General features: G+C 38.0%; 1 protein-coding gene and 1 pseudogene across 2 annotated transcripts in view; one reads left to right on the plus strand and one right to left on the minus strand.

Annotated features, from left to right (window-relative positions):
* LOC126457801 (sorting nexin-14-like) overlaps nucleotides 1–22,551 on the minus strand; it is a 215,651-nt gene that overhangs the window by 186,104 nt on the left and 6,996 nt on the right. For both annotated transcript variants that reach the window (XM_050094398.1, XM_050094399.1), the window contains exons 2-3: nucleotides 20,617–20,685; nucleotides 1,078–1,258 (exon numbers count right to left, since the gene is read on the minus strand). In XM_050094398.1, the coding sequence (XP_049950355.1) occupies nucleotides 1,078–1,258; nucleotides 20,617–20,685 (250 nt within the window). The remainder of the gene's footprint in view (nucleotides 1–1,077; nucleotides 1,259–20,616; nucleotides 20,686–22,551) is intronic.
* Nucleotides 4,018–4,135, plus strand: LOC126459562 (5S ribosomal RNA; annotated as a pseudogene).

Here is a 22,551-nt window from a genome sequence, read left to right on the forward strand (position 1 = left end):
CATAATCACGATTGACAATCTGTAAAACAGTTAGACACTGGTTCTTATCACACAGTGTTGTTTCATAGCAAACAATCAAGATCAGCATCCAAATAGGTCGTCTTGCGACTGAGCAAAGTGTCCGCATAAACTTTGATATTGGAATGGCTGATATACAAGGACTGGGCTTCAATACAGTACCTCATCAGTTACCTGTTTGTTCCATGTTACTTTCCCTTTTTCCTCAGTCAATGAGTTTGTTGGAAGACCATTTTGCCAAATGAATAGGGTCGCTATGGTGGAAAAAGGCACTATTCGATGAGAGAAACACATTTCTTTTCTGAGTAATGAAATAACTGGAACTTCATGGGATCAGAAGTATTGAGCTTTTTTAAAAAATTATCAATCCACCCTTGTACCAGAAGAAAATTTTATTTTAAGTTTTGGGACTGTCAGAAAAGGAACACTCTAAATCTCTTTAACAGATAACATCAAAATAACCTCAGCACTTCTACATAATATCTGAATTTTCTCCTGTCCATCCTGCATATACAGTATTGGTAATGACCAACATATGGTGATGTGAAATTAGATGAAATAGTTGGAGCACTCAGTGCACTATCCCTGCTTATAATCCAGAACCTTATACGAATATGAATTAAATGCACCACTATTTACTTTCGTATGTCTTCCTTTCTGCTTCAGGGTGTCACTATCTTCTCCACCTGCCATAGTGTGAAACTAAACAATTTGATACAATGCGAGCAATACAACATTACAAAGAGCCTACATGAAGTGGAAAGCTTACATACAATGTTGTTTATTTTCATAAATGACTTAATGTAGACTATATGAAAATGAACTAAAAACAAGATTCAATAATGTTGCTACAAATTAATGTCTGCCCAAACATTTTCTTTTCCAATAAGTTACCATTAAGAATTTTCAAATAGTTAAATCATTCAATGGAGATATTCTAATGCTACAATAGGATGGTTTCGACATAACAGTAGCATAAAAGAGTAGTCATGTTTGTGGGGGAAGAGCAACACAATTACGCAAGTACAGAGAAATAGATAATTCTGCCATAATCCTGACCTCTTCCAGGGCTGTATCAATCTCCCTCGGTACATCGAGGCCAAGCCAGGGCTGCTGTGTGGCAGGCTGATGTCGTTTGCATTGTCCTCGGCCACACACAGCACACCGTTGGGACTGTGATTTCAGCATCCCTGCTTTTCCACGCACCACAGCGACAATGTCTGGTAGTTCCTGCCATTGGCTAAAAAGAATCAAATAGAACAATTAGTACTAAGATTCTTGTTGCTGTAAATTACATGTCAGCCCACTTTTTAAAATATGTACAATATGTTTGATCATATGTTTACCTCATAGTGAATGTTATACATCATGTATCAAATCTGATAACTGGACATGTGGAAACTTACACAGTTTAGTGAGTGTCAGTAGTAGATTTTTGCATGCGTGGGTAGCACTGCTGTCACACACTTATACCAAGTTAAGCAAGAACAGGTCCGAATGCAGACGTAACATAGCAAAAAATAATGTGATCACAGTCAATACTAAAAAGGTGGATTAAGAAGGTAAAATTTAAAAAACAAACAATGGAAACTCCTGGTAGGAATATCAGAAATGTAGGAAGAGTCAGACTGCTGCTTACCATGGGCAAAGGAAGACACATTAAGTTGCAGAGAGGCACAATTAAATGACACTTAAGTATAGCTTTCGACCACAGCCTTCATCAGCAAAAGCCACCAGAGTTGACAGTCATGTTGGCATGAGGTGTGCTTGGCTGTGTGTACAATTGATGTGTGTTTCACTTTTGTTGATGAAGGCTGCAGCTGAAAGCTTTACTCAAGTGTCTTTTAATTGTACCTGTGTGCAACTTAATGTGTCTTCTTTACGGTAAGCAGCAATCTACCTTTTCCTACATTGATGAAGATAAAGTTTCATTTATTTTCTTATTTGAATTTGAAAGCAAACATGCAAAAGCTATACACAATTAATAAATTTAATGAAATTATTAATCATCATGGTGAAAATAAGCCCAAAGATAATTGTTTTATATTTCAATATTTTCACCCATTTCTCGTCATTATTTAAGTACCGTAGCTGAATGTAATCCTCATGTTTTATTGGTCACAGCATTTTGTTCTTTTCAAAACTGATACCAATATCGCAATTTTCATTAATGATTTGCACTTGTTACATTAACATTTTCGTCATAGTAAGGTCATTATTTTTATTGACAGAAATCTCACAACTCTTAAAACTTTTTGAACCTTCCAAACATTTTGTTACATTTCACAAAGTAACAAATGTCAATTCATAAACTGTAGTAGTAGTAGTAGTAGTAGTAGTAGTAGTAGTAGCAGAAGAAGAAGAAGAAGAAGAAGATCCATTAACACAAACAGTGGACAAACAGTTTCCATTATATTATAATTCACTGTGAAGAATAAGTTTTCCAGAATAGTGTTTCAGCTTTCTTTATCCTTACTTATAAAAATGAAATGGAATGAATAACAAAAAAACATTAAGAAATAATTTGATCTTTAAATTAAAATTGTTTTCTAATCCAAAAGTATGAAATTAGCACTAATACTCTGTTCCTCTCATTACCTAAAATGACTACACATAAAAATAACATCATATAATGCTACACCAGAAGATTAGTTAAAAATCTGAAATCTCTCTATAGGACCACAACTAACTCAAGGAGTGATGCTTAAGTTTTTATGATTATGCATTTTTATCTGCTGGTATACAGAGAGAAAATATTAAATTTTAAAATTGGAACATGGAACACCCACCATTTGCATTAGGATATGAGACAGAGACAGCAAAACACAGTGAAATGGGAAGTCACAATGCAGGGTGTATGGACAAAAAACTGACATACCAGGATCGGAGTCAAAATGAAGATGATGTGTGATTACATTTCAATAAGTGTCTCCTACTTTCTGTATTTTAAGATTTGACCCAGTTGAACTTATTCACATTTCTTTAAAGCATTCCTCCAAAGACTGCAGATTCACTCCTCAACATTTTTAAAAAGTTAAAAAACTCTCCTTTAAACAAAATGAATTAATTATCTGCAGTCAGTATTTGCTATTAAGAACTTCCAACTTTTTAAAAACAACAGTTAGCTTATGTTACATGAGAGTGCAGGCATATGACATGAACAAATGCTAAGCTTGAATCCAACTAATAGCTTTACAAAAGTTTTATTCTCTTCTCTTTTTCCAAAAATATTGTTGTGTTATATCTTCACTGAAGGCTCTCATTATGCAGTATTCTGAGGTCCTCCCTGGCACTCTCCACATTCCGTTGGTAGCTCCACACAGCACTTGTTAGGACGTAGGGAGCAAGGACGCATGTACTCAGGGGCAGGGAGGGGGGGGGGGGGGGGTTGGCACTCCGCCCCTTCCTCCCAGCTTTTAGGGAAAGTAAAAAAAATAGTAGTGTAATCAGGTGTTTTTCTTTCAATAAAATGATTTAAAACTTGGTATTGTGTAAGTTTTTAACAGGGTCAGAAATAGAACTTTTTAGTGGTTACTTACAAGTTGCCATTCGTCTTCCAAAATATTAAAAATACTCCATATCCCAAGTCTTGTCCCCCCCCCCCCCCCCTCCCACATACACACACATACAAATCATCATATGGGCATTCTTTGTAGGGACTTCTGCTGCTGAACTCCATCTGTCACACAAAGAGTACCCATGACAAACAACAGAATAGGAAACAAATATCTAAATGTAAACAAAGAACCACATATCTATATAGACCACCTTTTGGGAGTACTCTGATCTCACTTCATTATTATTAGAACTATAACAAAACTAACTATATACATGTTTTTCACTGATAGACAAAGAGGGAATAGAAAATTTTGCAAATCTTTGTATAAGGCAATTGAACCAGACTACAAAATGGATTGACTGACTAATTAGTGGCACCTGCAGCCCATTCTTAAATTCATTAGATATGGCAAAATAAGAATAAGGTTAACTATCTATACCGGCAACAGCCTTGCTGCAGTGGATACACCGGTTCCCGTCAGATCACTGAAGTTAAGCGCTGTCGGGCGTGGCCAGCACTTGGATGGGTGACCATCCAGGCCGCCATGCGCTGTTGCCATTTTTCGGGGTGCACTCAGCCTTGTGAAGCCAAGTGAGGAGCTACTCGAATGAATAGTAGCAGCTCCAAAAACCATCATAACAACCGGGAGAGCGGTGTGCTGACCACATGCCCCTCCTATCCGCATCCTCATTGAGGATGACACGGCAGTTGGATGGTCCCGATGGACCACATGTGGCCTGAAGACTGAGTGCTTTTTATCTATACCACATTTAGATAATAATACAAACCCAATTACATTATTCAAATGAAAAGACACAACTTAAGAGACTTTACTGGTCACTTTCAGATATGTTTTTATGTATACAGACTGCAGCAGTGAGTGAAAATTTGTAACAAGGCCAGGAATTGAACCTGGGTCTCTTGCTTACTAGGCAGGTGCATTAGCCCCTAAGCCACATTGGAATAGTGGTTCACACAACTGCTCACATTACCTTGGCACACCTCCCTCCTCGATACAAATTCTCACTGTCACCATATTATCATTTAAAAAATTTCAAACAGTACAAATTCCATTTTTACACAACCTACACCCTGGTTGTCATTGTTTAATAAATATCATCTACAAAACCAACCTACAGAAATGAATAAAATTATACTCCAGTAACCCAAATGTAGAAACTCATCAAGGGATTGACACAACATTAATTTACAGCATGCCTCTCATAGCAGAAGACTTTCAAAGGATGTTTTCCTTTTTTCAGTATTGCCATACTATCATTACCATTACTGGTGGGATCTCCTATATGAGCTAAATTTCAACCAGAAAATTGGTACCATCCTGAACAAGCGGAAAAAAAGGTAACACTCTGCACAGAGAACAAAGAGTACTAAAATGACAGTAAACATTTATACTCTCTACACATGTCTCCACCCACTCACAATACATCAACATAAACCACGATCTGTGTCCTCCCCTTAAAGGGTGAAAGAAAATGATTCCAAGACCATAATATTGAATGATGCTACAACTCTTCATGACTCTCTAGCAAGATTGGAAGAGGTCCTCAGATCACAATACATTTATATTCATGCTGATGCCACACACCTTCACTTCACTTTGCACTAGTCAGCTTTCCTGCTCTTCATGCTATAATCACACATTCATTTTTTATTCTCTAATAATGACATACAGTTAATAGAAAAAACAGATGTGATTATCTGAGAGACTACCTCAATAATATCCAATCAGATTGTGACAGTGCCAAACACTTGCTTGACAGTGCCAAACACTTGCTTCTCCAAAGTGACCAACCATGGTTTGAATATTACGAACATACTTGAATGCTCAAAATTTTGAAACTGTGCACAAAGGTCCCATGATCCAATCTTTCCTTAGGTTTCTCTCCCTCCTTGCTTAAATATTTCTTAATATTTATTACCTGTATTACTATGCCACATACTGCAATATTTGCTGTTGGTATTTCTGTCACACATTTTGTAATATTTTTTGTTTGCATTTTTGTGTCTTTTACAAAAATGTATGCCAGTTCTCCACAGCCAAGAGACAGTGGATGAAAAAGACATACAACCACAAGATTCTGAAGGCCACCTGGTATTACTGAACGTAAAATATTATGCACACCTGAAGTAAATATTTTCACTTTATGACTTACGTTACAGGTTCTCAGAAGTTTCTTTACAATTCTAAATATAATCTCAAATAAACAATTTTTTTTCATATGCAGAACTAAAATGTAAACATTTTAATTGTTTGCTTATCTCTTGTTTGACATATTCAAAGTTTTGGTAGTTAGTGCTGTGTGTACCCAGTAGAGTAGATGATGTATCCCCATCATGTAATGAGTTCCTACCTCAGCTTGTACAGCAGTAATAGAAAATAATGTTTTATCATCTATCAAATTTCTAGTGCTATCAGTTCCTTCATTGTCTTCCTAGTTGGGGTTCTATTTAATTTCTAAATCCTGCAAGAACTTACACATTCTGATTTGTCTATATAACTTCTTCTTCTACTATTTGCACTTTATTCATTGGAATATCCTGTACTGGTTTAATGGTATGTAACTGATTAACTCTGTTTTCTAATTTTCCTTTCAATAAACCTAAACAGTCACTGAAATCTTGTACATGTTTGATAGCATTCCATTCACTTTTCAAGTTTTTCCATCTTCCCATTTAACTGAGAACCCAAATCAAGCAGTTTATCAACCATATTATAAAATCTTTCATCCATTTCAGGAAATCTGTTGTCTACTTGAGAAAATCTTTCAACTACCTGAGAAAATTTTTTTGTTCATAAATTGAACAATACTTTCTAAATGCCTCCTCTTCTACCGTGAAAGTCATGGTCATAAATCTCCACACAAATATAATTAAAAAGAGTTACAGAAATGGTACTGACAATAATTAAGAAGGTACTAATAATGGTGATATATATTTCCTTATCGAAATCATTGAGAAACCAATGAAATTCACTGAATACATTCACCATCTGTATTGAAATACATCAAACGCTTCCACTATATAAATTTTCATTTACCTAACTAGATCAGTGTAAAAATTAAAAATTAACTGAAGAATAACTGATAACTTACTTAAATCGCACCCACCAGATTTTGATAAAGTTCGTAGAGACTGCACCAACTGCTCACCAGCATGTGCTCGATCGTCATTGGTAGCCCACTGCACTGGCTGCTGGTTGTCCCTAATATGTGGAACTATTGGCAGTGAAGACCGGGTACGAACTGCCGCTAGACAACTATAGCATGCCCACTGCACTCTCTTACATCGCTGTCTCAAAGCATTCGTCCCGAAAAAGGAGCTTGATGCCTATCATGCGTATACTGCACGCATTGCTTCCATTTGTATTGTTGACTTCCAACTTGTGATTCTTTGTTGCTGAAGACTACTCAAAACTGTATTAAATTTCCAGAACATCATCTTACTTACTAGTGCCCACTAGTCCAGTCCAGATGATAGAAAAAAAAACTATACCTTCCAAAAGGTAGAGTAGAAGATTTAATTTTTTTAACTTAGTCAAACAATGGGAAATCCAGGATGGAATAAAAATAATGTTATAAAAATGACAGCCTGCAGCTGCCACATAGAGGATATGCTGGGTCGCAGGCAGGTACACAAAAAGACTATGGAGGGTACCTTACACACAAAGTAACTTGGTTTTGAAATGGTTCATTCAAATCAATAGCTTGAAGTTATGCTTCTCACCTGCAATTTTATTTTGGACCTCGATTTGCTATTGTATTTGGTGGGTACCCATGCAAGGGAGGAAAATGTAACACAAAGAGTGCTGAGAGAATTTGTAGGTCTACAAAACATTCTTCAGTTGAAGACGTCATTGAGTCACAGAAGGTAAACCAGGTCCCTCAGGACAAGTTTTCGTATAATAAACAAAACAAGAATTGCATGACTACACTTCTTAAAATGGAATTTCAAGAGTTTAGCATTGAGGTGGGCGACAGACAAGATGTTGACATTATGATTGTTAATCAGTGTTTCAAGAACCGATGATTTTGGAAGTATGGTCATAGTGGGAGAAGATGCTGACCTCTTTATCTGATGACTTGTTGAGGACAAGGCATCAAAAACTTATTTTCTCTGAAGCCAGGAAGAGGAAGTGCAGGAAGCAAGTGGTTTTGCATTGAATCTTAAAAGTTTGACAGTGAACACATTCTCTTTGCTCATGCCGTTATTGGATGTCATACAAGACTCGCTTTTTTCAATCAACGAAAAATGAAGTTTTGCAACATTATTAAGAAACACGAACATAAACGCAGCACATGATACAGTCTTAATCGCATTGTATAGTGAAGGTGTCAGCAGTTCCCGGATTCTAGATGATTTCCGGTACCAGCTATACACCAAGTCTGCCACAAAAAGCCAATTTAATCTTGCATGGTTGCCACCCAGAAAATATGCTGTGCAACTGCATTTGTTACAGAGTTCCAGCAAGTTCAACATTAGATGGGTAACTGGAAACCTCCTGAGAAATGTGCCTGGGCTTAACAGCAACCACAGTCTGAAGCCCATTGTAATGAGTCAAGATCCAGCACCTGAGTCAGTTCTCTACACTGTTTCGTGCTCACGACGCTGGGCTGTGTTGAACTACACTTCTGCAGAAAATCAGGCTTGAAATGTTCTTCCATTTGCAAGAACTGCAGTGGAGTCAGAATTTTTATATGAAGAAAGTGAAAAAGCATACGTAAAATTAGGGAAAGGCAACAACTTGCAATCATTGCAATAAAGGTGTTTTTTTCATTGCAGTCAGACCTTTTCACAAAATTTCAATCACAACTTTCTCCTCTGAATGCCATAATATTTTGTTGACTCCCAACCAAAAGGGAGAAATGTCAATCATAATAAAATAATAGACATCACAGCTCTCATGGAGAGATCTACATCTGCATCTACATTGTTACTCTGCAATTCACACTTAAGTGCCTGGCAGAGGGTTCATCAAACCATTTTCATACTACTTCTCTACCATTCCACTCTCGAATGGCGTGTGGGAAAAAGGAACACCTAAATCATTCCATTCGAGCTCTGATTTCTCTTATTTTATTATGATGTTCATTTCTCACTATGTACGTGGGTGTCAACAAAATATTTTCGCATTCGAAAGAAAAAGTCCATGATTGAAATTTCATAAATAGATCTCGCTGCAAAGATAACCTTGGCACTGAAACAAAGGCCTTTGTTTCAGTGACTGCCACCCCAACTCGTGTATCATATCAGTGACACTCTCACCCCTATTGCACAATAACATAAAACGAGCTGCTCTTCTTTGCACTTTTTTGATGTCCTCCGTCAATCCTACCTGGTAAGGATCCCACACCGTGCAGCAATATTCTGACAGAGGACGGACAAGTGTAATGTAGGGTGTCGTGGGTTTGTCACATCTTCTAAGTGTTCTGCCAACAAAGCGCAGTCTCTGTTTCACCTTCCCCACAATATTATCTATGTGGTCTTTCCAATTTAAGTTGCTCCTAATTGTATTTCCTAGGTATTTAGTTAAACTGACAGCCCTTAGATTTGTGCGATTAATGGTATACCCAAAATTTATAGGATTTCTTTTAGTATCCATGTGGATGACCTCACACTTTTCTTTGTTTAGTGCCAATTGCCACTTTTTGCACCATAAAGAAATTCTCTCTAGATCATTTTGTAATTGGAATTGAGTGTCTGAAGATTTTACTAGACGGTAAATTACAGCATCATTTGCAAACAATCTAAGGGGGCTGCTCAACTTATCACCTATATCATTTATGTAAATCAGGAACAGCAGAGGGCCTATGACACAATCTAGCGGAATGCCAGATATCACTTCTGTTCTATTTGATGATTTACCATCTATCACTACGAACTGTGACCTCTCTGAGAGGAAATCACAAATCCAGTCACACAACTGAGATGATACTCTATATGCATGCAATTTGATTAATAGTCGCTTGTGAGAAACGGTATCAACAGTCTTCTGGAAATCTAGGAATATGGAATCCACCTGAGATTCCCTGTCGACAGCACTAATTACTTCATGGGAATAAAGAAGATGAATGATATTGTGTGCTCATTTTTTCCACTTGCTCTTTGGGGAGTGGAAAAGTCAAAAAATAGTCTAAAAGTGTTTTTATCAACCCTTTGCCAAATGCTTAAGTGTGAACTACAGAGTAGTCATGAGATGTAAAGATACTTGCCTTTTGTTTCCAAGGTGCTGTTGAGAAGTTGTATGTGCTGTTTTTATGTTACAAACTTTTTACCCATTGGAACCAACAACACTTCTCCCCAACAGATAGGGGTTTCCTTTCTTCCCTATCTTCTTTCTTTTTAACCTATTTCCACAAAACTACCTTTCCTATATTCTTCTGTTGTTATTGGTAGGTCTGGACATTCCTCTTTCTGCGCTCACATGTAGTGTTGCAGCCCACTTTCTACATCCAAAATACGTAAATGTTCTAACCAAAGAACAGTGTAATCTATTGCTTGAACAGTACACATAAGTGGAAGACAAGGTACAATCAGATTAGGAACGCACAAGTGGCAAATAGGGCCTAGAACTTCGGCCTATAGAAACATCGGTTCCCAGGAGGCGCAGCCAGCAGGCTGCACACACAGTTGCTGTTGTCTTAGCAGGCTGGGTAGCCTCTAGTGACTGAATCAAGCAAAAACTTCAAGCCCGAACTATGAAGCAATGTACACACAAAATTTGTAGTTACAGCACTCCTCTTCCACAGTGAGAACTGTGCTCATGTCCATTTCTTCTGTGATTGATGCAACTGGTGTGTAGTGTTGGAAATGGCATGAGCACAGATAGGTGCAGCACCCCCCCCCTTCCCCCTTCGTCCTCTGAGAGGCCATACAGTAGGACAGGCAACGCTGGTGCAGCTTCCATGTCCGAGTCCAAAACCCAGGGAAGGAAGTGGCAGCAAAAGCGGCAGAAAAGTTATAACTGGCTGTGATGGAGACGGAAGTGTCAAATGTATCAGCTGTGACAGTGCACGAACTGGCGTCCCACTGTGGCTGACAGCTGAAGTGGGCTCCCATAGCAGAGGAGACAGTTGTGAAAATGTCAGCAGCAGCTGCAGAGAAGGTGAGGGCACCAGCTGAGATGCAGGAGATGACTGGGCAGATGGAGGACGTGAGGGCGGTGGAGGTGCACCCATAGCGCAGCCGCCTAGGCGATGTTGTGGCTGGTCAACGTGTTGCGACGTCCTCCCCTCAGCAGTGCGATTGATGGGGAGGCTTCAGCCATTTGTACTCTCAATTACAGTTGGCACCTGTTTCAGCTGGCAGCCAAACCAGTGAGCTCAAAGGGCTGTGCCAGGCCAGGAGCATTGTGCCAATGGATGGCCTCACATCGGTCAAAGCAGATGTGGCAGAGTTCTGGGCTGACGACCATGCAACAACTCTGTCAGACTCTTATCGCTAAAGAGGGGTGAACCTATAAGAACTAGGGAATCAATCAAGAGCTACTTCCAGTGACATAACCAAAATGTATTGTTTTATCTGAGTCTTAAATGTCCATAAGAGTCATCCTGCTTCCCCAATCAATTGAGGATGAAAAGGAGTAGCCGTCATATGAAGAGTACCACTTCTTCTACATAAATCTTCAAATTCCTGAGGTATGAACTAGGGGCCATTATCTGTAACTAACACAGACTGAAGACTTCCCACAGCAAAAATTTTTGACAAAGCTGAAATTGTTGTCACCGCAAAAGTGGACAGACAATGCACCACATACATAAACTTAGAATAATTAAGACAAGCCAGTAGAAATTCAAAAGAGGTATCACAAAATCTACATGAACTCCTTCCCAAGGCTGCTGTGGATCTGGCAACGGAGACAAAGCAGCATGGGGAGCAGCCTGCTGGGTGACACACTATGGGTAGACCCCAACAACTCGCACTATTTTCCCATCCATGCCTGGCCAGAAAACATGTCTGAGTGCTAACGCTTTTGTACATGACACACAGCAGTGGTTCACATGTAATAAATGCCTAACTTCATGCCAAAGGGTGGACAGGACTACAACCTGGGGAGCAGTGTCCTGCATAGCTAACAGCAGCACACTGCCCAAGATGATTTTGTAGTTAAAAATAATTTCACAAAGGATCAGAAGCACAGCCCATAGATCTGTCCAGCCAGTCATGTTGTGCAAAAGAAACAGTTTTACTTAAAACAGGATCTGCAGCTTCAATTTCAGTGCTAGTAATTGGAAAACTATCAACAACATTTTGAGGTTGAACATCTAAATGAAAACAAAGTAATTTCTCCTTATCAAACTCTGGATTCAGATCAACCGGAAAATGTGATATGACGTCAGCATTTGCACGTTGATCGAAAATTTATCTCATAATTGCATTGTGACAGGGAAAGCACCCACCGCTGTAACTGGTATGCAGCTTTGTCTGGCAAGGATGCCAAAGGGTTAAAAAGAGACACCAGTGATTTGTGGTCTGTGATCAGGTGAAACTTACACACGTATAAAAAAAACATGAAAGTTTTTAGAGCATATAAGATCACCAAAGTCTCTTTCTCTATCTGAGAATAATGCTGTTGTGCTGAATTTAAGAGTTTAGAGGCATATGCAATAGAGTGTTCAGATACATTTGCATACTTATGAACAAAGATGGTGCCAAGGCCAAACTCAGACACATCATTCACTAACATGGGGCCTGGCCCGACTGAAAAGTTACCAAACAGGGGACCGACTGCAGCTTACAATTCAATAACTTCAATGCCTAGTCGCAATCCGGGGACCAGTGGAAAGGAACATCTTTATGTGATAATGTCTGGAGTGGTTGTGCCACAGAAGAAGCATATGGTACGAATTTGTAGCAGTACACAATTTTGCGTAAAATGCCTGTAATTCCTTAATAGACGTGGAGTGTGTCAACATGGCAATAGCATCAATATACTGGCGCAATTGTTTAATGCTAGCAAGCAACACTACAAAACCAAAATAAATATTAGATGGTTGAAAAAACTATGTCTTGTCCAAATTGCACTTTAACCCTGCAGACTGTAAAACAGAAAATGGAGCATGAATGTTCTGCAAATGTTCCTCTGTAGAGGCATCAGACACTACTATGTCATCTAAATAGTTGATGGATCCTGGACCTGATGCAATAAGTTGCTCTAAATAGCATTGAAAAATAGCAGATGCACTTACCACACCAAAATGCAAATGCTGGTACTGATAGGACCGGGGCATTGATAACTAGTAGGTGTTTAGGTTCCTCGTCATGTGGGAGCTGTAAATATGCCTCTGCCAACTCAGTCTTTGAAAAATAATAACCCCCTGATAATTTTCCTGACAGCTACTCAGAGCGCAGCAAAAGATAGATATCACTGATGGACTGTGCATTAATTCAGTTTTACTTGATCCCGTTAAGTTATGGGTTCTGGGTGGACCCAGAAAAAACGGCACCAGACAGACTGTTTCATCGTAATAAGAGCCTGAAATTCTGTTGCACAACCCAGTCCTGGGAAAAGAGAGACAAAACCAAATGCACTTCATCATCAATGGAGAATCCAAACAGTTTAGAAGTGTCCAAACAAAACAGATTTTCAGTGTAAGCATTGTCCACAATTAGGAACATTAATGAACGAAAGTCACAGGGGCAGAAAATTGTCCCAGGATGGAAATCTGTTGTTCATTATAACTCATCAGCCTCCGCGACACTGGAGTCAGATGGGGAGAACGCAAACTCACACAAGTCTGAGAACTGACCAACATTGCTGCTGGAACTGTGTCCACCTGTATTCTCAGTGGTCTCTTAAACATAAAAACAAACTTCAATGTATCACTTGCTTTGAGACACCATCACTGCCGATACACTGCTCGCATCCATGTCCATTTCAACCTCAATGAAGTTTGGAAAGGAGTTACATACAGAAGCACTGTGTCCTTTCTTATGCCACCTATTGCACGTTAACCGGCACTAGGGACACATGGTCCATTTGTGTCAAATGAAGCAATATGGGCATGAAGCAGCAGAGCACGAGGCTGTCACTGTTGTGACGCAGACTGTTGTTGTGGTTAATACTTATTACCTATATGATGCTGAGATGTCTGCTGGACTTGTGCAGCATTTCCTTGCAAACTGAGGTGGGGTCAGAGCAACTGATTTCTGAAAATTCTGACCAGGCTTCTATCTGAATGCCTGTAGCTGTGAAACTTCAAATGACTGAGCTACGTTCAATACAAGAGTAAGTGTAGAATTTTTACACCGTAGAGCTCATTCTCAAACTTCCCTACCAGGAAAGAAACATATTATTGCATCATGACCCATCCCTTATGGATACTTGTCACAAAATTACAATTATGGCTAAGTCCATGTAGTTCTGCTGCCTGTGCCATGTTTGACTGTTTTGGCTGCTTTTGGCTGTGGTAAAACTCCGCATGAGCTGCATTAATATGAACATGTTTACAGTGATAGGTACAAAGTACCTCACAGCTCTAATTGAAAGAAAAACTTGAAGGTTCTTGTAAGGAGGCGAGCTGACACAACTGATGCCCATGAAGTGAAACCTATGACAAAAAAAAGGGACCTGCACAAGTTTACGTCTCTTACCTGAAATAGCTGGAAATGTTGTGGTAGGTGTTCTACGTAAGTGTGCCAGTCTTCTGCTGCACGATCAAATGCAGGAAACAGTGGCAGATATGTTGTTGTTAGTGGGACCGAAGATTGTGACAAGCACTCATTAAACTGGAAATGGCAACAGTCAGCACCTGCTGTTGCTTGAGAAGAGATTTAAGCACTGCCTCCATGGAAATTAAACTCAAAGGACAGAAGTGGAACACATAGTCTTGAATACCATACTCATCACCAAAAAGAGTTCTAACTCATGAACACTGTAATTTATTGCTTGAACAGTTCACACTTATGGAAGACAAGGTACAATAAGATAAGCAACACACAAGAGGCCGGTGGAGCCCTGCACTCCAGACCATATAGACAAAAGTTCTAAAAGGTGGCACTGCCGGCAGGCTGCACACGCAACTTCTGTCATATTAGCACACCAGGTGCCCCCTAGCAGCCGAATAATGCACAAACTATGAAGTGGTGCACACACAAAACTGGTAGTTACAGCACTAAGCTTTTTGAAAGTGATTGACAGTACTTTATTTTTACAAGTCCGTCTTAATCACACAGATGTCTTACACTTTATTACCAGTTTTGGCTACTGCCATCTTCAGATCTGTTAAAAAAATAAGTATTGTGTAAGCAACAGGTTCAGTTAGTTAACACCAAATCTAACAAGTCCTAGTGGTACACAACATATAAAAGTATAAAATGTTTATAGCCACATATAGCAGCCATACATACAATTAAAATATTCTGATGTAAATCATCATCAAGTTAAACAAGTGAGTACATGGTATATGCTGATAATACTCAGTTTGCACCTGATATTTATACATGCCAGCAGAGGGCACTTTAGCTAGAGTGCATACTAAACCAGTGTCGCCAATATGATGATTAAATTGTGGTATGCAGAGCCATTAATTAAAAATAATTTTTTAAAATTACTTCCCATGACAAAATGAGTGTCTGACAATAAAATGCATACTGATGTGAAATTGGATTCATACTTAAAATACCATATAAAGTACAATTACTAATATAATAAAGCTACGAATTTGCGAATGAGATTAAAGATGTACCAATCCAAGCTGGAGCTGCATGGGCTTCTTTCAACATTGTTAACCTATATACTAACGTCCTGATAAACGATATGTTGGAAATTATAAGGAAGAACTTGCTAACATATAAGAAGATTAGTCAGGGTGAAATAGTAAAACTTTTGGAAGTTTTAGAAATTGTGTTGTCATTTAATTAGCCTATTTTAAATTTAACAAGATATTTTATCAGGACAGACGGACTTGCAATGGCCAACAGTTTGTCTGGTACTTTAGCTGAGATATTTGTGAATGAGCTAGAAAATAAGTTTTTTGAACTATTACTGATGATATGTAGATGATGATATACTACTGTACAAAGGTGACGAAAGGGAAATATGTGAGAAAGCGGAAAGAATGGGTGGGGTGCACGAAAAAATTAAATACACAGTTGAATTTGAGAAGAAAGATGTATAAGTTCTTTGGATCTTAGGTTAACTAAGAGAGATGAAAGACATAAGATTAGCATATTTTGGGAGATAACAGCCACTGACACAATTATAACTGCGAAATCCTGTCACTCTGGGAAGCATAAATGGGCATATTTCAGGGTTATGATCAACAGGATGCTAAAACTGCCACTTACCCTTAATGACGAGGTAGAAGAATTAAGCGCAATTAGACAAGTAGCTAAGGCAAATGGATATAAAGATCATGATGCAATGAAACTTTATTACAAACTAAACTTAAAAATATGTGACAGGAAGGTGTCAAGAGAACCAGAGGGCAAGAAGTTTGTTGCTATGAAGTACAATGGTACATTTTCCAACAGAATTGCGCAGACCTTCAGAAAAACGAAAATGAAAATTGGGTGTCAAATGGTAGGTACAATTGGTTGTAAGCTACGGCATATAGTTGACAACAACAGCAATAAATATATGGGGTTTGGTGTTTATAAGATCAACTGCCAAGACCGTGACAGTATTTATATTGGTCAGACAGGAAGGAATGTCCAGACTCATTTTAGAGAAATACGTATAATCAGAACAAGAGTGCTTTCGGTACACATTTAGACAAAGAAAGACATTCAGTAGGAAGCACAGACAATAATATGAAAGTGTTGCATAGGGCGCCAAAGGGACAGTTACTGAACTTACTCGAAGAAATGGAGATTTATGTGCACAGGAAATGACAAACGGAATTACTGCTGAATGAACAGAATGAGTTAAATCTAAATACTTATTTTGATATATTCAGAGACCTACTAGTTTGAGTAACGTAGCGCACCCTAGCGGACTGATGTGCGCCAGCTGCCGCTGACAAAGAGACTGGGCCTTCCTCTGAAAGCTTCACCACAGGAAAAGAAAGATACCATGACATGTCGCCACTGAGACAAGACACTGGATAGAATATCAACTACCGATTTTTGACTTTAATGTAGAGTTACTATTTTATTAATTCTACTACAATTACATTTATGGTGACTGATATGTTAGGCTGGAAGATTTTTAGATATTTTATTCACATTTTATACTAGCTTTTATGTAAGTTGTATGTTTTACCTAGTCAGGCTAGTGGGTTTATTATATTAGTATTTGTATTTTTTATGGTACTTTAAGTATGACTCCAATTTCACATCAGTATGCATTTTATCGTCAGACACTCATTTTGTTATGGGAAGTAATTTTAAAAAATAATTTTTAATGAATGGCTGTGCATACCACAATTTAATCATCACATTGGTGACACTGGTTTAGTATGCACTCTAGCTAAAGTGCCCTCTGCTGGCATATGTAAATACCAGGTGCAAATTGAGTATTATCAGCTTGTACCAGACGATGATTTACATCAGAATATTTTAATCGTATGTATGGCGGCTATACGTGCCTATAAACATTTTATACTATTATATTTTGTGCATCACTAGGACTTGTTAGATTTAGCGTTAACTAATTGAACCTGTTGCTTGCACAATACTTATTTTTGTAACAGATCTAAAGATGGCAGTAGCCAAAACCGGTAATAAAGTGTAAGAAATCTGTATGATTAAGACGGACTTGTAAAAATAAAGTGCCAAAAAAGATTGACAAATAATTTATAGACTTTATGTCTTCAATGAATATATGAGTGACAGTAGGTTGAGTCCCTCAACCTATTTAGGATCAATATCCAACACCCGTTCTATATTTCTTACATAAAAAGATTAATTATTACAATGATGTATTTGACTACCAAAGTAACTGAAACAGAATACAGGCTGGACAGAAACAAATAATTCTACAGCATGTACTTGGTCTCAATGCATGTCATTTTGTAAAGTAGGTAAAATTACCCGAGAGTGGTGCAGTCAAGGTGACTTAGGTTTTCAATATCACAGTGAAGCTCACTTTATCTCAACACTTGTAATACAGTGCCTATTAAAGCTGTAATTACAAAACAGTAATAACATACATACATACATATTAACATGTTACAAACAAATCTACAACTTTTAAAGAATATAATTTCAAGATGCGCAAGTTCTTTGGTGTGATTTGAGGTTCGTCCATTTCAAGGACAACGCAACTGCAGATAAAAGTGATTGTATATTCATGATGCGAAAACTCTTTGTTATGATCCAGAGTAAATTTTGCTCACAATATGGACTGGGAGAGATGCTAGCAGTGAACGAGTCGATGGTGCCCTTTTGAGAATGACTTTTATTTCGTCAGTACATCCACAGCAAGACCCAAAGATATGGAATCAAGGTATTCAAACTTTGTAACCAAGCCGGTTATACACTTAAAATGATTGTTTACACAGGACAGTTGTACAATGTCAGCAAAAATCTTGCAGAAACAGTAGTTTTAGACTTAATGGAAAAACATATAGATAAGGGATGTACAATTGTTACTGACAACTATTACACAAGTGTGTCATTAGCTAGACATTTGCTGGATGGAAATACCAACATTGTAGGTACCCGGAGAAAAACAGAAAGCATTTGGTCCCCACCATTACAGGACAAATAAGAAAAGGCAAACTCATTGGAAGAGAACCTAATGGAATAGTAGGAAAATGGCACAAGAAAAGAGATGTGATGTTTTTCTTACTACTAACCATGGCATCGAAATGCACATTACTGGGAAGAAAAGCAAGAAAACCGGAGAGGAAATATTTAAGCCTGCTGTCATTTTGGATTATAATGCAGCGTAGCAAGGAATCGATGTGTCAGACCAGATGTCAAGTTATTTTTCACTACTGAGGAAAACAATAAGGTGGTTCCATACTGCGGCGTTTGAAATTATTTTCAACATAGCAGTTGTAAGCACTCACTTTTTGTACAAAATATTTACCACGACAAATATTCCTATGAAGAATTTTAGGGAGGAAATAATCATGAGCCTTTTGGAGAACATTGTTGATACACCGCCTTCCAATCAATCTTCTAAAAGTTTCAAGAGCCACAACCTAGTAGAGAGCATGCAAAGAGACAAGTAAAATACAAAAATCTTGAAGAGCTACAGAAGTTGCTACTTAAAGATTTCAAGAGATAAAGGAAGAAATGAAGGGCATAAGCTTGTAGTAAAAACAAACACAATCTGTAAGGAATGTCATGAATTTGTTTGCATTTCCTGTTTTTCAAAAACACACAAATTGTAAGAAAAACAATTTTTGTTCCTATGTTTGTATACGGTTTATTACATACAGCTAATAAATAACAGTCAAGTGGGTGAATTTTCATATAAATTGTTCCCTGTTTCTTTATCACGTCCTGTATGAAATGAGATAGCCAGTGTTCTCATGGTTCACTGTGACAACCTCTTTGAAACTGGTTTCACTTCTGGACCATGAGGATGCTGGCTACCTAACAATTTAAGCCCTCTTTTGCCGCTTTTCGAGTTTTCATACATTCAAGGTGCAATTCACATTATTAGAACATATGTTAATAGTCACACAAACCTAAGACAACGTATTAGTGACTGTGAAACCATACTGTATGTACTGACACAGTTGTTAGATGAATATTCATGACATACTGTCATTAAAAGATGACAAAAAGATGGAAGGATACTTTTCTAACATGTGTTTAAGTGTCAGTGTGTAAGATTGACTATGATTTAAAAAATTAAATAAAAACTACTTTGAGATTGTTACCTTAACTATTCTCTTGGAGTATTAAGGTTATTATTTATTAGGCGTTGTGTAATTTATGTAATGTTTTGCTGCACCTCACACCACCTGCATTTCAATAAATTTCCCTTACATACTTAAATATAAACAAGCAAATTTTCAATTGAACATCCATTCTCTTTTGTTTGGCAATGTTCACCATGTTACATTACACATTAAGTCTGGAGTGGCAAGGTCATTATTTTACTTTGGATGAAACTGCTATTGTTGGGGCATTGTCCAACTACGACAGAGGATCTTCAGTCATAAGCAGAGAGAAAACATTTGTCAAATAATAGCTTTGAGTCTTAGCTGTTCTACAATAATGTAAATCTTTGTTTCAGTCAGATAGGCCAGTAATTGATAGTAACAGTATTCAAGTTTGCTTTGCATGAATACAACTAAATAACTGATGTGCTTTTATGGCATACAGTTGAGCTATGAAGCAGTTGTTCAGTAACAGAATATTCTGGAGACATTAATGGATGGAAAATGTACTGGAATTGGAAGGAACTTGGTAAATATGCAGCGGTACTAAATCAATGGTGTACACTCTACTGGGAGAAATTGTAAGAGGTCTGCTCTAATCAAGAAACTTTGGGTTGAGTCCACTGAGTTCAGGTAATTATGACAGACCTCTTCCTTTTCTGAAAACAACTTCATTTCATCAAGCAGCTTGAGAAATTAGAGTTGCCTGAGGCAGAACACTGCATTCCTTAGTAAGTCTAAAGCAGCTGCTGTGTAGCTGGTGCGCCAAGGGTTGCTTACAACTGTTCTTACTGCCTCAAGAACAACTCACTTCATCTATGCATGGCACATTGAGGTTTAGTGTCTTTTTTATAAATAATTCTACCCTCATTTAAGCTAAGACTATTATTTGCTGTGGCGTATGACATTCCATTGTTGTGCTGAATACTTTAATGGCTGTTCAAGCTTGTCATCAAATTAGGGATAAAGAGAATTTGCAGTGTTGGCCATCCCACATCCCTCAGTTCATGAAACTCAGCTTAGGCAAGTCTGAGTCCAACTGATGTTGTTCCAGCTTCCCATGCTGCTCACCATTTAGCACTACACAGTAAGAATGGCTGACATAATGCTACAGAAACAGTGAGCAACAATGATGTAGAGCACTTGGAAGGCTCAACACTAAAATATAGATAGAAGATAATGCAATTTAACAATGTGAACTACAAATCTATTAAAGTAAAGAAAAGTCTTTACTCTTACCTGAAAACTGAGCTAAAAGCAATGAAACCTCCTATATATGCTCCAAGAACTAGTAGACCAGAAAGAAAACTGAAATAAACAGAAAACAATGACAAGCATTCATAACACAAACAGATAAATGAAGTTAAATATTCAAGTACTTAAACTGTCTACCAAGGAAACGTACTGTAGAATGTTAATGTAAAGCCCTTGGTGAAATATGAATAATTTAAGCAGTAAAGATAACATATTACCAAACATTTTCATGCAAACATGTGTGCACGCGCACAAACACACACACACACACACACACACACACACACAAATGCACAGGTGTGTGTGCGCGCGCGCGCGCGCGCGCGCGCGCACGCACACACATACACACACAAAGTAAGACTACACTGTTCTAGTTGACTGCATCATACCAGTTTGACTGAGGTGAGAATTAGTGTCAGGTGGAATGGGCAACAGGGGAAAGGATGTGAGGAAGGATTAGAGACAGGTGGTTCATGGCTGGGAAGGAGACAAAGGTCCACAGCATAGGGACAGAGTACCCGTGAGCTTGTTCAGACCACAGAAAGGTGTAACTCGGTGCTACATGTATGTATTTATCACCATAGCTCTGAAGGATCATTTGCCTGAAAGAGAGCAATATCTTATTTATGAGTCTACCGACAACTCGGCACTTCAACTATTCAATGAGTTGTAATTAAATTACTTGTGCAGAAATATATAAAACAGTAGAGCAAACTATATAAGTAGACAAGTACAAATATAGAATTTTACTTTTTCTTCAATTTTGCCTTAATATTAATAGCAAAGTATAAAGGTATATTTTTACATCAAAAAGTATATTCACAAGTCTAGCTCTAGATTCAAGCAATAAATTGAAGTAACAGCCATAGCTTGTCATCGACACAACATTAAGATCAAGTCTTGAAGTACAATGAATCAGCCACAAAAAGCAGATGAAAAAGATAATGAAGAAAAGAAGAAAACTGGTACTAAATCCCGATGAATGTAAGACAGAAGCAGCACGAAAACGTGATAGACAGGAGAAGAAAGAAGAAATAGTAGTAGGATAAACAAAAGTGGCAGAAGAAAGAGGAAAAAGAAACAGGGAGTTAAGTGCAGAAAGAAGAGGAGTGCAAAAAAGAATAAATCATCAGATCCATGTAACTGGCTTTTTTTTTTTTTTTTTTTTCGTGGACTGCACTTGGACTATCTGCTCGTATATCTGGTACTGGAACTTGTGCTACAGACTGGTCTTATTTTGAACGTTCCTACACCAGATTTCTCTTTAGCCTGCGATGACTATGCATCTTTAGACCTATCATTGTTTGTGTCTGTACCCATTCCTTGGAGCTTCTAGGGTGGTACTGTAATAAATATATGTAGTTCAGTTATGAAACCAAGTTCTGAGCTATGCTACAGACCCTGTTTCTGTCTGGACACACTTAGATTTGAACATGTGCTAAAGACTTAAACTTTCTTGAAACATTCTTAAACCAGAGTGTGAGCTGGATAAGCTTCATCATGTAAGTGTGCATATAAAGTGCATTCCATGGAGCTGCTGAAGAGCTAAACAAAGCTGTATAGTAATAATACACCAATAACAACAATGTAATAAATGAAAAATATAGCACTTCCTTATTTATTCAGTAGTGATTTCGAAGTTCAGGATAGAATTGGAATTTTTTAAGCTGTCATTGGGGAACAGCTACCACCATAAGAAAAAGCTGCATGAACATCAGTAATGATAACATCAGGAAGAGATGATGGCGGAACAGGAACAGCCAGTTGCATGGCAAATGCAGAATATAAAATTCTTTGAAAACAAGCAACAGCTGTTAAAGCAGATCCTACAGCACTAAGTCCAGGGATTGGACAAAGATATTTAAACACTGGAAGAAATGCATGCTTGAACATAAATGTAGATGACAGCCAAGCCCACAT

The sequence above is a fragment of the Schistocerca serialis genome, chromosome 2, assembly GCF_023864345.2.
Source record: "Schistocerca serialis cubense isolate TAMUIC-IGC-003099 chromosome 2, iqSchSeri2.2, whole genome shotgun sequence".
Classification (NCBI taxonomy): domain Eukaryota; kingdom Metazoa; phylum Arthropoda; class Insecta; order Orthoptera; family Acrididae; genus Schistocerca; species Schistocerca serialis.